Here is an 18,855-nt window from a genome sequence, read left to right as displayed (position 1 = left end):
TGAAGTCCTGGCTGTCAGGGGAGGGGTAGTCCTGGCTGTCAGGGGAGGGATGAAGTCCTGGCTGTCAGAAGAGGGATGAAGTCCTGGCTGTTAGGGGAGGGATGAAGTCCTGGCTGTCAGAAGAGGGATGATGTCCTGGCTGTCAGAGGAGGGGTGGTCCTGGCTGTCAAAGGAGGGTGATCCTAGCTGTCAGAAGAGGGATGAAGTCCTGGCTGTCAGAGGAGGGGTGGTCCTGGCTGTTCTTCTGGCGTTCTAGGAGGGAAGTACTGATTGCTTTCGGTTGTCTCACTGGTTTATATACACCTCACGACGTTTACTTGGAAGTCAACCCAATCGAAACTGAATCCGACTGGTATGGTCAGTCTGCGAAAGCACGAAAACTCAAACTTTGACTAAGTCAGAAGGGAGAGGGGGCAGGAGTGGGGGAGGGGGGGGGAGGGGACAATTTAACGATCTTGACCATAAACCTTTCCAACCTTTCCCGACAGTCAGATCGTGGAATACTTTTGTGTGCATGCCTTTTTTTTCTTTTCCTTTTACACTGTTTCTGCTTCCTCTGAAGAGGAGATTGTGAAAAGGAAAGGGGAGTCACTTTCATGTCATTAATTACAGAATACAGAATGCCTTTGCGAATTTGCTCTGTAGACCTTTTTGTATTTTTTTTGCTATTCGCCTTTTTTCTTCTTTCTACATTTCTGGACAGTTCACCTTCATGTTGTTTTGGACTTTTTTGCCCTCTTTTTTTCAGAGAAATTTCCATGTTTACAATCTGTGATGTGCTTGCCAGGCATCTTTGATAACCATTGGATGCAATAATTGTTAACAATGTGCTTATTATTATAATTATTACGTCAAGCAAGTTATTAGAAAGCACGAGTGACTACCACAGTTGAATACCGCGAAACTGAGCATCGGGACTGAGCCAGTTTAATGTGCGGCTGTCTGTAAAGTTACAGTTCTCTTCGTGAGACGATAGCTTTTACCTGGCCCGGTCGTGTTTGCTCAGCCTTATTTGAACGCTTGGACCATGTTAGCAAGGAACAAAGCCAGTGGAGGGCGGAAAGGAGGGTAGGAGGGGGGTGTTTTCTACTGACTGGCGGGATGGAAGTTGACTGGGTGACCAGAAGCAAGCAGTCAGAGAGAAGTCTGCCAAGAGAACGTAAGTAAAGTGGTATCCTCTTCTTCTCTTGGCTGGTTTGTAACTTGTGAACCGATACTGTTTCTGACATCACAATTTACATTTCTTTCTTTCTTTCTTTGTTTTGCAGTAGCTAGCTGCTAGTCAGAATCTTCTTCTCATCAGTTCGTTTTTTGTGGGTTTTTCTCCCGTTTTATATGTTGTTGTTGTTGATGTTTTAGTTTATCGTTGTGTTTGGGTTTTTTTTATCTCATGAGAGGGAGGTAATTATGTTTTTGTACCAGCTAACTGCTGGTGTTGCGGTGTTGCGGGATCATGGATGAAGTTTCACCCAAGTCAGGCCATAGCTGGCTTCTTGAATGGGGGAAGTTTGTTTAGTACTAGTGGGCATGGTTCAGTTTGGATTCTGAGCTGAAAACATTTCTCTCGCTGTGACACCTGTCAGAAATGCAGGTATACAATCATGTTTCCACAAGTTACTTTATTTTTCAAAATCCTTGAAGATATGAATTTCTCGACAAGATACTCATCTAATTAAACAAGCAGTTTAATGGCTTGTATTCCAAAAAGGTCATGCAGATTGTTAATGACACCAATGCGTGTAATGATGAGAATAATGATATACAACCAAACAATGCATAGATCCAGTCCTTCGTTTGTGCTCAGATATGGTTAAGTTTACATGTACACCGTCTCAGAAACAGCTCGTAATTTATGGTCAGAAATGTGATATGTACTTCCGCTGTTACCAGTGCCACACAGATCTTTCCATTAGCTCCTAGAAACTTTAAGCTAACTTTCCGAGCTAGTTTTGTCATATTGTCGATTCACTTCAAACCATCATGTTTTTTGTTGTTGTTTTGTTGTGGTTGTTCTTTGATTGTTCGACAATCAATTAAAACATGCTGCACACCACAAAATCCAACCAATGCACCTTCCACATATCACAACGCCCAGCACTAATAGTAATGTCATAAAACTTGATAAAAACAACATTAGATGATTTGTGTTGACGCTGACTGACTTGCAGTTGGTGAAAAGCAACAGAAGCCGTGACAGTGCCACCCGCCCCCCACCCTCACCACCCCCTGGAAGATGGAGCCCGCCCCTACGTTGAAGACACGACGCAGCAACGCTGTACATTCCCGACGTCTGGCCTTGCACATCGCCACGTTGGAACGGCATCTGGCGGCGCTGGAAGCGGACAGAGCGCGCGCTGTCAGAATGCTGCAGGAAGAGCTGAACGTGTTGCACATGGCCGATAGAAAGCCTCCCTCGCTGCCCTCCAGTCAGCCTCATTTGGAGGAATCTCTTCATGAAAAGATTTGCGGAGAGAAATGGAGGTCTCTTCCAACGTTGGAAGAGGGTATCGGAAACACAGACCCGAAATGGCTATCAGTCACGTGCGAAAGGTTTCCACCAGCCACAGCCCTGCTCGATTCAGACAGCGCCAGTGATGCCACAAAGCGGTTACTAAAAGACATTATCAAGCAGTCGGACCCTTCCATAAGGTTAGGAAACTGCTCCGCACCCAGCTGTGTTGAGGCAAGAAAAACCAGGACAAGCAGAAACGGTCAGTTCTATCTAAGGGAGCCGGGGTCGAACAACACGAACGCCCCTGATCCCTGCCCCCCTGCCGTGCCTTTCAGGGTCAGCATCAGTGCCAGAACATCCAAGTCTCAACCTCCCGCCAGTCCTGAGAGCACTTTGAACCCAGGTCAGCGCTTCATTCAGACACAGCCTTACAGAAGCCCTCGAGAGGAAGGCGAGAAAATGCTGAGAGGACAATGCACGGGCCTACAAAGCGGACAAAGAAGCGAGGCTGTTTCGATAAAAATGGTTAAACCCATACTCAAGGCCACTTCCAGCGAAACAACGGAGGAACAGCAACAGGCCCGGGGTGCCGGCACAGTGCACGCTCTTCGGACCGGGAGCTGTAACACCAGCGTCATCCGCCGTGTGGAGAAACGGTGCCATCTAGCCGGCGCCGAGAGAGACAGGTGCGACCACTTCCCCTGCACCCAGCCTCCCACCTACCACAGCCTGGGTTTCCACCCCGACCACAGCACCCACCCCTGGGGCCGCTGGCTGTTGCAGAACACAGGCCGCCCCCACCACCGCCTGGTCCCGGGACACTTCCTCCCTCCTCCTCCTACTTCCCTTCACGGAAGGCGGAGGGGGAGGAGAACGGGGCTGGGTAGTGAGGAGACGGTAGTGGTGGTGGCCCGCAAGAGACATGCGCACCACGCACGACTGGCCAGACCTCCAGCGTGGAACGTCAACTACGGCCAGCCTACGCCCCGCCGACGTGTCAAATGCCAAGTCAGGATGGACCCCTGTTTATCTTTATCACGTTTCTGCTCCTGACTGTGTGACCCCGCCCCCACCTTGCCCACCTACACCCCCAATGGGTGACAAGGAATATGTTGTGCAGTGTCCTGTGGAGGGTGTGTGGGTGGAGGTGGGGATTGAGGGACCTGGGATCCATAAATAGCCAAATGCGATTTTGTTGGACACTTACACACGCGCACGCAAACATGCAAACGCAAATACACACTGCCGCCCCCCCCCCCCCCCCCCCCCCCCCCCCCCCCCCACACACACACACACGCACACACACACACACACACACACTGCGTAGAATTAACCCTGTACTATATTAACCCTTTATAGTCCAGGGCAGATACAAAAGTGGTCGAGATGTGTGCAACAAACCCGTTCTTTTCACGATAAAACAGAATAAATCATACTGATCACACTGATACAAATTTGACTGCTGTAGGTGGGCGGGAACATAATTTGATTTTGGTTCTTAATAATTATTTGTTGCATTTCTGGCCATAACAGAGGCCCTTGCAAAGAGTTGCAAGGCAAGAGCAAGCCAGGGTTATGCAAGCGCGGTATAAGGGATCGCCAGAGGAAAGCGTTTAGCTCGGTACAGTACTTGAGACTGACTGCTACCGCGCTGATGCTGTCCTATACCTCCGTTAGTAGGACACTGCGACAGATAGTCCAGGACAGATACAAAAATGGTCAAAATGTCTGCAACAAAACCGTTCTTTTCACGATAAAATAGAATAAATCATACTGATCACGCTGATATAAACTTGACCGCTGTAGGTGGGCGGGAACATGATTAGATTTTGATTTTTAATAATTATTTCTCACATTTGGCCATGAGAGAGTGCCTTACAAAGATCCGCAAGGCATGAGCAAGCGAGGGTTACGCAAGCGCGGTATAAGGGGTCGCCAGAGGAAAGCGTTTAGCGCGGTACAGTACTTGTGGCTGACAGCTACCGCGCTGATGCTATCCTATACCTCCCTTAGTAGGTCACTGCTGCAGATGACAGATACCGTACAGAAAATAAGAGAACTCTTTGGGGTCAAAAGGAAACAAAATTTTTAATTTCATCTATTACATACTAAATTGGTAGAAAACGCAAGTTTGCTTTTATGAATGTTTTACAGTTTCTTACCAGTCCTGACATTTCATAAAGAAAGAAGTCGGTATTATACCGACTGCAAAGGTGAGTTTACGAAGGCAGCACGGGACCATTTAGTTCGTAAGAACAATTACGTTGACATTTTACGCAATGCACAACTTGGAAATACTTCATGCTCTGCTTATTAACGTGTAGTATATGAATATCTCAATACCTGTTAACTAGGTTTGTTTCAATGAACATTGTCGGAGCACTGTCCAGACAATTAATTCAGAAAGCATGGAGGGCAGATGATGGCAAAATCGACCAACATCATGTCTTGATGTAAAAAGAACGGTATGAAATATATATTTTTCTTTGGAAATGAAGTGGTATTTGCAAATGTGGCTCACGAACCCTGCCGCAGTAGACACGTCGGTTTAGCATGGGAAAGAAAATGTATCTGGCTGGAGTATGAAGGTGGCAAAATGAAGTGCATCAGATAGTCATGAAGAGCAAAGACTGCCTGGAAGATGAATTTTGTTGGAAATGGGGGTCTCTCAGTCTGATTCAGTATAAACATGTGTTTACAATGATTATTCAAATGTTTTACATGTTATCAGGACTGCAATTCATTAGAGAAATGTCTGCAACAATTTTGTGAGAATATGGTTTGTTCTTGTCTTAAATGTGTTGACATGGCAATGTGTCTGAACATGAAATGGTCAGAAACAAATAAGTACAAACCTGATTAAATTCCAGTACATACAGACCTGATCTATATTCATTTGTTGTGATAATAAAACATTGATCATCAATACAAATGGTACATTCAGTTTGAAATATTACGCAAAAAACCCGCGTGACAGACGTAAACGACCCGTTCCTCTTGACGTGTTATTATTATTATTATTATTCATTCAAAGGCAAGCACATTCATGAATACACTACACGTTCTTTACTTGCAACAGGTGGTCAACACATATGTCTTCTGCAGCACATACACTCATTTTCTGGGGAAAAAAGTCTATTCAACTATTTAAATGCAATCGACGTAGCATATTAATTTTCATTTCCGCTTTTCTGTGTTACTTCTGTGCATATAAACAACCCAATAAAAATATACATATAAACAAAATTAGAACTGTTTTCACATAAATCATGCGGATTCATCGCGGGAAAACGTAAATCGGTTTGACAAACACCATTCAATCGTGTGTGTTTGAACACAGATTCAGAGAATGTGTTTTTTCCGACAGCGTGTGAAATGAACATATGTTTCACGGAAATCTCCGATATGTTCATCAGCATCCCGTGGTTGCTATATTAAAACAAAACTGTATGTTAATTTCGTCGTTGTTTTATGGTTTGTTTGCACATTTTTCTTTCATCCAATTAAGTTTAGACACAATCACAGTTTCTGACACATGGCGAGATGCGGTAATATTCGGATACTAGCGTAAGATTTCGAACCAAGTCAACGCATGTAGTTCGGTAAGACTGCTTTCAGTTGAAGACTTGTTGCATCAAAAGTTCTAAACAACAAAGTTCAAAGTAGAAAATCACCCCCTTAAATTACCTTGATTCTGGCTTTTGCTGTCTGGTGAAGTTTTACCACGAAATGATGTAGTTTATCAGTTCACAAGACAGACGATGTGTGGAACGGAAAAATTCGTTGTATCCGAAACACGTCAGTCCCTACGCGCTTATTGTTTTCCAGAATTTGATTAGAACAGCCATCATTTTACATCACACAAGTTCTGAAAAACCAAACTATACACTGATTATGAATGAATTTCTTAAAATTAATTAAGTTTGAAGCATTTCACATTTAGTAGTGCTTGAGATGAAGTCAGGTGTCACATCTGTACACGGAACACATGTTCTTCGGTTCTGCTTTACGCAGATAACAATTTAATTCCTTATTTTTAGTAGTTGTTATTGTTGTTGTTGTTTGGTTTTGTTTTTTCTCATAGTCTTACTTTTATTACATTTTGTTTTTCTGCAATCCTACATATTTGTTCACTGTGAGGATAACGCTAATCAGTTTTCTGTTGATTGATAATAGAAAGATGCAAAGAATCCGGTGTTTTCGATCACAATTCTTCAGATAAAGAGGAAAACTTTTGTCAAGTGATATGAATCATACGATTCCCATTTCATAATAAGATGAACAGTAGTACTTTAAACAGTTAAACACTGGGGAGAATTGATGTGAAAATGGAATGCCTGCAGTGTTTCTGAAAAATAAAATCATCCAGGTTGGGGAAGTTAGTTTAGGTATTTTGGGTTCCATGTTACATATGTCATAAGGTTTTTGGTAATCATTAATAAAATACATTATTTTGCACAGGCTTTGTTTGAATGCATTGCACTGGCTAAGGATCGCATGACAGATTCATTACTATCATTATTATAAATCCAGTAAATCAAACATCTGTGTCGGGAAAGTTACTTCAGGTAGCTTGGATTCAAATGTTACACGTGTTACAACAAAGTTTTACATGATCATTAATAAAATTTATGATCCATTGTTATCATTATGATTATTATTTATATCCCACGCTAAATCGACGTCTACTGCGCCAGGGTTCGTGAGTCACATTTGCAAATACCGCTTCATTTCCAAAGAAAAATGTGTATTTCATACCGTTCTTTTCACATCAAGATATGATGTTCAATTTTGCCATCATCTGATCTCCATACTTTCCGAATTTGTCTGGACAGAGCGCCGATAATGTTCATTGAAACCGAACCGGGTTAACACATATTTAGATATTTATATTCTACACGTTAATAAGCAGAGCATGGAGTATATCCTAATTGTGCATTGCGTAAAATATCAACAAAATTGTACTTACGAACTAAATGATCCCGTGCTGCCTTCGTAAATTCACCTTTGCAGTCGGTATAATACCGATTTCATTCTTTATGATATGTCATGAATGGTAAGAAGCTGGAAAACATTCATAAAAGCGGATTTGCGTCTTCTACCAATTTAGTATAAAATACATGAAACTGAAAATTTTTGTTTCCTTTTGACCCCAAAGAGCTCTGTTTCTAGCATTCTGTTCAGAATCAGTTGTCTGCCGCAGTGACCACTCACAGATGAGCATCAGCGCGGAAGCAGTCAGTCACATGTACTGTACCGCGCTGAACGCTTTCCATTGGCGACTGACCCCTTATACCGCGATTGCGTAACCTTCGCATGCTCTTGCCTTGCGACTCTATGTAACGCGCTCTCAAACAGGCAGAAGTAATAAAAACATTCGATTCTGGACATTAAAAATCCAGATCTACTTATGTTCCCGCCCCCCTATCACTAGTGGTTAACTTTATATCAGTGTGATCAGTATGATTTATTCTATTTTATCGTAAACTTGAAAAGAACGGTTTTGTTGCACACACTTTGACCAAACGCAAATTTTAATCTAAATTCCCTGGCCTATTACGATCTTGTTTGTTTGTTTGTTAATTTCGAACGTGACTCGCATTTTGGTTGAAAAGGCTACATTGCTTTATTGACTCACTTGTGTAAACAGTGTGAGTCAATGTAATAACCCGGTGTTCGGTTGTGTGTGTGTGTGTGTGTGTGTGTGTGTGTGTGTGTGTCCACAGTAAACTTTAACATTGTCATTTTCTCTGGAAATACTTTGTCAGCTGATACCAAATTTGGCACAACAATAGCAAATGATCAGTTCTTTCCATACATTCTGATTATAATGATGTTGCATCTCTGCGGAAGAGCACAAAATAGATTTGAATATTTTCAGCAAAAAAATACTGTTATATTTTTCGTTTTTATACTCAAAACTTAGCATTTTTATGTGACATACTGACATACTGAACAATAGCAGTTCATTAATATTTTTATTGCTGAAAATGGAACCTCCTTTGCTCAGTGTGAAAGTTACATGTACACATACATCTCTCAATGTGCCTGTTAATGGGACGTTATAATACTTATAGGCTGAAAATTAATTATTAGTAATGGAGATGATTTTCTTTTCACAGATCACACTCATGTCAAACATTTCATTTTAAAACACGACTCAAGGCATAAAAGGGCTTTTGTGTTTTATACTCGGTGGGAAGGTCTTACACTATTTATATTTGAGAATGATCCTAACTACAACATCGACGTGTTTATTGCATGCGAATATTTTACACATATTACTACATTAACAAGAATAAACATTACAGAAACTGTACTTGACAGACCCCACACGAATCGACGGAGGTGGACATTCTTGATTACAGTGTGCCGCATTCGCTCAATAATTCGCGATAACATATAATTGACAGGAGGCGAAGAAGGCAGCTGATCAAGTTTGTATTCAGAGAGAGAGATTCAGGCATAGGCCTAAAAAACTTACTGCATAAATGTCCCGGATCCCCAACAAGCATACAAATACACAAAATCGATTTTCCAAGCACAATTTCAGCTACATCACGTCGCATTTTGCATGCACGAAGGAAGACAACCCTGACCTTTGCCAACTGTGCGTCTATTTTTTGTAGTCCAAGCGTGGAAATCTGTAAAACATGAAATAACTAGCTTTGAAAGATGTACTCAGTTATTTTTTTTAAAAATTGTTCTGTGTACTGTTTTCCATATCGTTCGGAGGCCAAGTACAAATATGTTAAGCAACTCCTAGCAGACATCGATGTTTCGAGGTACTGAAGGATGTTTTGATTCTTCGCTGCCTGTCTAAAAATAGCTGTTGCAGTATACTCCATTCAGTTGACACGGAAGGGGCGGTAGTCTGGTATATGGCCATGCAAGTGGGCGTGTTGCGGCACGTATTGTCCGCCCCTGCACGTTTTAACGCCGGCGACAATACGTGCAGCCCTCGCTGCATATATTGTCGCCAGTTTTTAGAGTAAAAGATTCAATGTAGAAATAATGATAGTACTATGATGATCACTATGATCAAAGGTTTTGTTCATGCGTGTGAGAGAGATATATATGAAGATGAAGATGCATTTTAGAGATTCATGTGGTTTAATTGCATGCTTTTTATGTTTATTTCTGTTATGTTTACCATTGTGTATTAACTGATGTACAACCCACTCCTCCCCCCCCCCCTCTCTCTCTCTCTGTGTGTGTGTGTGTGTGTGTGTTCAGTTCAGTTCAACTTTGGGCGCGTTTTAGGTGTTCAGTTGTGTAAGTTGAATGGCGAATTTCATAATTCAAATATATGTCAAAGTTTGTGTATGGGTTTATGTGTGTGTGTGTGTGTGTGTGTTAGTGTGTTCGTGTGTGTGTGTGTGTGTGTGTGTGTGTGTGTGTGTGTGTGTGTGTGTGTGTGTGTGTGTGTGTGTGTGTGTGTGTAAAACATCTGCATGCCGCAGAAAGAATTAGCAACGCCGCCATGGACAAAGAGATAGGGATAGTTATAAACGATCTTTTATGACACTGTTGAAGTTTTGTATGGTGGTATCACAACTTAAGCTTTTACCGACATGTTTGAATGCTTGCTTCCATCATGATTTTTTTTCCGACAGTTCAGGATACAGACATTTTACAGGTTCACAATTCCAAGACTATGATAACCTTGTCCTGTCCATATTCCATACTTTTAAACACACACTTATTCATTATTTTCTTTTTTTTTTCTTTTATGAAAGCCTTTTTTCAGAATTTCTTTCGTTTATTCTTCATACATCTCCTTATTTACAAATTGAGATCACTGTTTCATACAACACACTGTGGTTTTAAAAGTAAGCATGCATTTAGAAATTCTGACATACTGAAAAGAAAGAACGAAGAGGAAAACAAAAATAAGAAGAAAAAACTGACATAGCCTTGTCGTTCTAGAAATAGCCATACATTACACACGCAACATTTAGAGTTTAACAACAAAAGAAACTCGCCTGATTTTAGCACGATTAGCTGAGAAGAGAAACTGATAATTCTTATGATATATTTGAAGGACCTGATAAGCGTCAAAACTCATCGAAACGTCTACAGTTTATAACAAGAACGCATCTTTGATAATAAATGAAACGATGAAAAAATCTTCGGTGGCCTTTCATAAGATGGTCGTCTTTTGTTTTCACCTCTGCACGTACGGAGGAACACACACACACACACACACACACACACACACACACACACACAGATAGGCATAGAAAGAGAAGCAGAGGCGGCTTCAATGCCGCAATGATCAAAGAAATTCGGGAAGTCATAAACAGACCTGTCAAGTGGTCACACACACACACACACACACACACACACACACGTGGTCTCGATACTGCCGTGACCAAAGACTGAGATAAGGGAAGTCATAAACAGGCCTGTTACGTGCTAGACATCTTGTTAACTTCACCTTGCAGAACACACACACACACACACACACACACACACACACGCAAACATGCACGCACACTCACACACATACACACACGTCAAATACACCAGCACACATATATCTCCACCTCTCCCACCACATTCCCCTTTAACATAAACACGAATGTACTCCCAAACACACACACGAAATACACGCTCACGCATACACTCACACAAACAAGCACACAACAATTTTATACACGCGTGCGCGCACGAACACATGCACACAACAACAGAAACATTAATAAGAACAACTCACAACTATGATAAGACATTCAGGAACCCTCCTCTGATGGCCTTCAAACAAGACCGTAAGGTGGGCGATCATCTGGTTAGGTGTCATTCCGACCCACAGCCCCCCAGAACCTCCGCTCCCTGGGCAACAGCTGCTGTGACAGACCTAAGTGCAAATGCTGTCCCTTCCTCAACACTACCACACTCACCTTCAAGAGGCCCTCAGAGCGCCAGTTCACTAATGAGGAGCAGCTTCACCTGCCAAACCAGTGATATGGTACATGTGGTACCACTGCAGCCTGTGCGGTCGTATATACGTAGGCGAGACAAAACCGCACACTGGCAGAATGCAGCAAAGAGCACAGGGACAGCATCCTCCATAAAAAGCAAACCCCTGTGGCTATACACTTCAACATTGATCCCCACAGCATAACCCACTTCTCCATATCAGTGGTCTAGTGCAACAGCACTGGTGACTCGTTCAAGAGAAAGAACATGGAGAAACAGATTATACACAATCTCGGCACTACAGCACCATATGGCCTCAACATCAAGGACTAAACCAAATCACAGCTTCCCTCGTCCCCACCCTGCCCATTTGCCCCTTTCCTCCCCTCCCCCTCTTTTTCCTCTTCCCCCGCCCCCCTTTCCTCTCACTGTCTAGATTCTCTCTCACTTCCTTCACCCATCCACTTTTCCAACAAGCAGTGAACTGTTCTCAAGATAAAAGAATTTTATTCAACAGCCAGAAAACTGCACTTGCGACTGCTGCTATCTTCAGTTGCTTTGCAGACTACTAGTCGAAGTACTCAACTTCTCCTCTCCCAAGTGGGTTCATAATTTTTTCCTCTTGTTTTTTGTATCCCGTTTTGAAAGAACCCAGGCAGTCAAACCCTTTTTTATACCCTATGATGAGAACAACACGACACTTGGCCAAGTGCACTTGGACTCTGCAGTTCTTTTTGGTAGTGGCATATAATATTATTGCAGAAGGGCGACAATACATGCAGTAAGGCCTGCACATAATGTCGCTGGCGACAATACGTGCAGGGGCGACAATACATGCCGGAACAAGGCCTTTGAGACTCACTTGTGAAATGCAATTAATCCAACAAAGGAATTAAGAAATTAAGAAAAGAACAGAAAAAAGAAATGGATAATCTGGCAAGCATACACACACACACACACACACACACACACACACACACACAATTTGATCTAAATCTACATGTGTGGGGGGAAAAAAAAGAAGTGAAATGGCCGCGAACGTGGGCTGCTTCAGATGGAATTGTTTCGTTTCAAGCATGCAATTTTCAATTTTACAAATACTCAATCTTGATGAAAAGCAGAAAATATCATTTGGATCAATATATGTTAACAGGCCCATTAGTAACACTAGATAAGAGGTCGTTCATTCACCCACAAGGTCAGTCAGTGGATCAGTTGGATGTTTGAAGCTAAACATCGATGATTTTACTGACCTGAGCAAGAAAGATGCTGAGTCAAACTAACTGCCAAAGCTACACCTTGCCTCAAAAGCCCACAATAGTAATTTCTACCGTCTGGTAAGAGTAAATAAACAGCTGAGTAGTTACACACTAATTCTTTCAGAAGTGTGAAAAAACAAAGGGAATCCCCAAACCAAAAGTATGCAATATTCAGCATTTCCAGAACTGTTCCATTTCATTTTAGAGGGGTTACTTTGTGACGTCAGTCAGCCATGGTACGCCCTGTTGAGCCTCTCACCGTGAAACACGTGCTCCTTGACTGTTGGGATCTGCATGACATTAAACACAGTCATTATACGGCGGTTTCTATGAAGACTTTGTTTCATGATGTCCCTCCGTGGACGCTGATGGACTTCTTGAAAGAAGTGAACATTTTAAATCAGATTTGAAGGTTTTAAACTATGGAAGGTTTTTAAACTTTGAGTGGAAAGCTTACAGCGGTGACTAGTTTTTATTGGATTAACTCACTCAGTACGGCCAGTCCTCTCTTCTCCTCTACACAGACCCCTCGGATGTCCAGTGGGTGTCTCAATGACCCAACCTTTAGCTTCCGTCGTCAGATCTGTGGTATTCTTTGTCAACATTCACCTCATCAGTATAAGAGCGTTCCGCTTGCAATATTCTGATGATGGTAATTGGGATGAAACGCTGTTAACGTCGTCTCTTTCGCCGTTCGTATGGAGAGAGTTAAAAAAAAAAATCTTGACTTATAGTATTAACTTGACTAATAGTATTAACGTGGCGATAGCCATGAGATAGCCTCAGTGGTCGGTGAGGTTCTAAGCACCATAATTAGATTTGATTTGAACCATCCTCCACTGAAAAGTGTTTCCAGTTCTATTAATCACCATACAATGAAAACACTGTTTCCAAATCTGTTAACCATCCATACAATAAAAACTGTTTCCGACCACGTAAACCATCGTATAATGAAAACTGTCTTTCCAATTCTGTAAACTATCTTACAATGAAAGCTCTTTGTTTGTAACTCTGTTAACCATCCTACATTCATAACTGTGTGTTTTCAACATCCTACACCAGAAACTGTTTCAACTTTATTTAGCACCATATAATGAAAACACTGTGTTTCCAAATCTGTTAACCATCTCAACAGATGAGTACTGCGTGTTTTCAACTCTATCTATCATCTTACAATGAAAACTGTGTATTTCCGACCATGCAAACCATCGAACAATAAAAACTGTGTTTCCGACCATGTTAACAATCCTACAATGAGAACTGCGTATTTTCAACTTATTTATCATCCTACAATAAAAACTGTGTGTTTCCAACTCTATAATAAAAACTGCGTGTTACCGACCTTGTTATCAGAACTGCGTGTTTTCAACTCTATTTATCATCATTCAATGAAAACTGAATTTCCAACTCTGTCAACCATCCTACAATGAAAACTGTGAAATGAAAATACATGAATCATTTGTTCGCCATATCGATGTAAATTATGCCAATATTTTGGTTTTCCTCATAGATAAAGCGATGTTAGACACGATGAAAGATATTTTGTTTGTTTGTGTTTATGTACCACCTGAGGGATCGCCGTTTTATTCCTATTTTGATCTAGATAATGGCATTAGTTTGTTGGAAGATTGCTTAACGGATTGTTTGTTAACACTTGATGACGTATACATTTTCTTAAGAGGAGATTTCAACAGTAGAACTGCTGATGCAACGTCTGAAGTTTTTCATGATACAAGTATTATTGATTCATTACATTTAAGTCACCCGGTCAGCATGAACAGAACATCTCAAGACAAAATTGTGAATAAGTATGGTAAACTTTTGTTGAATTTGTGTACCACATTTGATCTAAGTATTTTGAATGGTGCGTGTAATGGCGACCATCAAGGTTGCTACACATACATCTCAGATTCAGGTAGCAGCGTGAATGATTATTTTATAATGTCCAGTGATTTGTTTACCATGCTGTATTCTTTTTGTGAACTTAATGTTAAAGACATGTTTTGTTCTGACCATGTGCCACTAGAAATGTGTTTATGTTTTCCAAGTAAAAATGTTAAAATGAAAGTAACTGAGGAGAAACAAGCAGTAGATAAGATAATTTGGACTAGCGATAAAGCGCCAATGTTTTTTGACTCGATGAATACCGAAGAAACTCGCAGAATGTTAGAGTTAGCTGTAAGTTTAATCGATTGTAATATTGACGAAGCCCTGGCTACATTTAACAGTTGTATTAAACAGAACGCAGAGTGTATGGTTAAACGAATTAGAGCGTGTAGTGAGAAGAAAACAGACGACTGGTATGATACAGAATGCAGAACAGCAAGAACCCATTTACGAAGACTTTTCAGGATTGCGTGTCGAACACAAAGTGCTAAAGACCGAGACTTTTTCTGCATTGCACGCAGAGAATATAAACACCTGTTAAAGCGCAAAGAGAAAGACTTTAATAATGCTTTACTAGACCAGTTATTATCTTCAGTAAAGAATCAAAAACAGTTCTGGGAAAACGTAAACAAACTGTCATTTAAAAGAAAATATACGAACAGTGACATAACCATTGATGATTGGTTTTCACACTTTAAGAATCTACTTGAAAAAAAGACACAGATAGAGGATGAAGAACTAGATGTTGAAGATACCGATAGCTATTTTAATCGACCAATAACAAAAGAAGAAATTCTGATCGCATTTAGGAAAATAAAAAACAGGAAAGCTGCTGGCCCAGATGGGATTATTGGTGAACTATTAAAACAAGCAAGTGATCATATTATAGACTTTTTTGTTGTATTGTTTAATGCTTTATTTCAAAAAGGTATTTTTCCAGAAAGCTGGACAGTAGGTATTGTGCTTCCTTTGTACAAAAAGGGTGATGTCAACGACCCTAATAATTACAGAGGTATTACTTTAAATGATGTTAGCAGTAAAATTTACAGTACTGTCATTAACCACCGTTTACAAGAGTGGGCTGAAGAAAACAACATAACTGGTGAACATCAAGCCGGATTCAAAAGAAATTATTCAACGATTGATCATATGTTTACTTTGTTGGCTATGGTACAAAAACAGTTTTCTTTGAACAGGAAGTTATATGTTGCTTTTATTGATTTCGAGAAAGCTTTCGATTCTATTAACAGGAAGATTCTTTGGGCAGTATTAGCAAAAAAGGGAATAAAAGGCAAGTTATATAACTGTATTAAAAGTATGTACAATAATGTTAAAGTTAAAATACGGTGCGAGTTTAAACTGACTGATTATATTAAGTGTACATATGGTGTAAAGCAGGGTGACGTGTGTAGCCCAATTTTGTTTTCTCTTTTTATAAACGAACTAGCAGTAGAAGTTATTGAAAATGGCAAACATGGCGCTCTGTTTACAACTGATTATTTTGAACTTTTTATTTTGCTATTAGCAGATGATGTTGCACTGTTATCAGAAACTGTAGTAGGATTGCAAACACAATTGAATAGCTTACAGCGGGCAGCTTTTTCCCTTGATCTAAAAGTTAATTTGAATAAAAGCAATATAATTGTGTTTAGGAAAGGTGGTTATCTAGCACAAAGAGAAAGGTGGACATTTAATAACGCTGTGATGCCTGTTGTAAATGCTTATAAATATTTAGGTATAATCTTCTCTACTAGACTTAGTTTCACAGCAGCATGTGATGATCTTACGAGTAAAGCAAAGAATGCTTCACTGGGTATAATGAAAAAACTTAATCTACTTAAAAATAACAACTTAGACTTATTATTGAAACTGTTTGATTATCAAATTCAGCCAATTGTTCAGTATGGTTCAGAACTATGGGGCCTTGACGATGCATGCCGTCAATGTGAAAAAGTTCACTTATTTGCTCTGAAGAAATTTTTAGGGGTTGACACACGAACGCCCAATGATTTAATTTATGGCGAAACTAATAGATATCCTATTTACATAAACTGTATTATACGCTGTATCCGTTACTGGCTGAAATTGACTAGGTTGGTGGAATATAGGTTACCACGTAGAGCTTATAGAATGTTACTTGACCTAGATGCAAGAAATAAGAGAAATTGGGTTTCGAATGTCCGTTGTAAATTGTTTCAGTTTGGTTTTGGATATGTATGGGAAAATCAAGGGGTTCAAGATGTTAGATCGTTTATAAATGAGTTTAAAGACAGATTAATTGTATGCAGATGGCAAGAGTGGGACTCTCATATTAAAAGTAGCGATAGATTTGAAATATATCGAGCGTTTTGTACTGTTCATGATATTAAATTGTACCTGCGAATGGATTTAGATAGACACTTGAAATTTGTCATGACTAAGTTTAGATTTGGTATCTCTGAAATTGCTCAACATCGATTACGTTACAGTAAGCATACCGAAAAAGATTTAGTTTGTCCATTATGCAAAACTGGAAAAGAAGATGAGTTGCATTTTGTTTTATATTGTCCAGTGTTGACTGATATGAGAACACGATATATTCCATCAAAATTCTATAGGTATCCAAGTCAGCTACGGTTAAGCTTGCTTATGGCTTCTTGTAATGAAAGGATTGTAAGGAATTTTTCAATTTATTTATACAAGGCTTTCCAGTTGCGATCGGTAATGACTTCATGATTGCTGAACTCATTAGGATTAAGATTATGATTATTAGTCAAATGCAGATACTATATTGTTGTACACTGTTTACCCCATTCATGAGGGGCAATGGCCTTATATGAATAAACCATCCATCCATCCATCTCTCTCTCTATTCTGTCTGCGGGAGACATGGCGAATCCCAACAGTACCCCCCTGCCTCGTGACGGTAATGGTGCAGTTGCAGACTGTTCATCTCCTACGCAGCTCACTCCAGCAATATCACCCCGCAGTGAAGATGGTAGCAGCCAAACATTTGTGAAGCAACCGGTGGAAGCTCAGCCAGTGCACGCAGACATTGAAAACCAGTCCCCCGTTCTCTCACGAGCGAATATCCATGAAAGTGGTAAAGCAGCTGAAGGCCAGCTAGATATAGGATCCACATAACAGGACTGCTCATTGATAAGCGAGACCCCCAGACACCGAGGATGTGAAACCCGGGGCAGAAAAAGATCCAGACAGGCCCAGGTGACGGACAGCTTTCCGCGCATCGGTGTGAGTGCGTCCCGACCCCCAGGTCCACAGGAACAGTCCTCAGGATAGGGATACGGCCCTGCCCGTGTCATTGGTCCCATGGAAAACTGTCCTGTTGATTCCGAACATACATGTTTAGGGCGTATTTCATTCCTAACATACAACATTGAGGGTGTTGCTAACATTCATCAACCAGAAATAAGACTATTTTTGTCCAAGTATGATATCATTTTATTGACCGAAACGTTTTCATCTAATTTTCCATCAGATCTTTTTCCATCATATAAAACATTCATTTCACCAGGTGTCAGATTATCTAACGCTACAACCTCACGTCTGTCCGGCGGTGTAGCCTTACTAATACGGCAGTCATTTGTTTCTTGTGTCAAACACATTCATGTAGAATACGATAACTGCATTGTCCTAAAGATTTCTGGCGAGTTGACAGGTTTATCATCAGATTGTATGCTGATAGGACTGTATCTACCTCCGTCAGACAGCATTTATTATTCGGAATCAGAAATTGATAATGGGATTTACATGTTAGAGCATTGTATTTTAGATATATTTGTGGAACACGGAGAGGTCCCAATAATTGTATTGGTGATCTGAATGCGAGGACAGGAACCAGAAATAGCAGAGACGCCTTGCTGTCGGACACTTTGATGATGGACGACGAAGAACCAGAGGAGTACTTACGTCACTCGAAAGACAGTGTTGTTAATGGTTTTGGACGTTATCTTTTGAATGTTTGTGAACAGTTCTCGTTATTAATTTTGAATGGCTTTTTGCCAGGGGATGAGTCTGGTGAATTTACTTACATTGCGCATAATGGGGCTAGCATTATTGACTATTTTTTGGTATCTAAATGTTTCATTGAAAGTGCATTGAGACTACAAGTAATCCATAAGATAGAATAAAAAACAAACAAACATGCCTGTAGAAATGTTTCTCAAAATCAATCAGATACAAGCACAACATATAAATACATTAGGAAAAACTGTAATCCAAAAATACATCTGGAACCAAGATAAAACTGACGAATATACTGATGCACTTGCATCCCCTGAAGTTTTAGATTTCTTCAACACAGCCACCAATTTAATTGATTCTGACATTGAGGCA

General features: G+C 40.6%; 1 protein-coding gene across 1 annotated transcript; it reads left to right on the top strand.

The window, feature by feature from the left end:
* Positions 1-1,034: 1,034 nt before the first annotated feature.
* On the top strand, positions 1,035-3,672 carry LOC143281549 (uncharacterized). Its single transcript, XM_076586768.1, has 2 exons — positions 1,035-1,159; positions 2,169-3,672. The coding sequence occupies exon 2, from the start codon at positions 2,234-2,236 to the stop codon at positions 3,503-3,505; it is 1,272 nt and encodes a 423-aa protein (XP_076442883.1). The 5' UTR covers positions 1,035-1,159; positions 2,169-2,233; the 3' UTR covers positions 3,506-3,672.
* The last annotated feature ends 15,183 nt before the right edge of the window (positions 3,673-18,855 follow it).

Source organism: Babylonia areolata, chromosome 4 (assembly GCF_041734735.1).
Source record: "Babylonia areolata isolate BAREFJ2019XMU chromosome 4, ASM4173473v1, whole genome shotgun sequence".
Lineage (NCBI taxonomy): Eukaryota > Metazoa > Mollusca > Gastropoda > Neogastropoda > Buccinidae > Babylonia > Babylonia areolata.
Note: the sequence above shows the minus strand (reverse complement) of the source record. Positions and strands in the feature narration are given on the sequence as shown.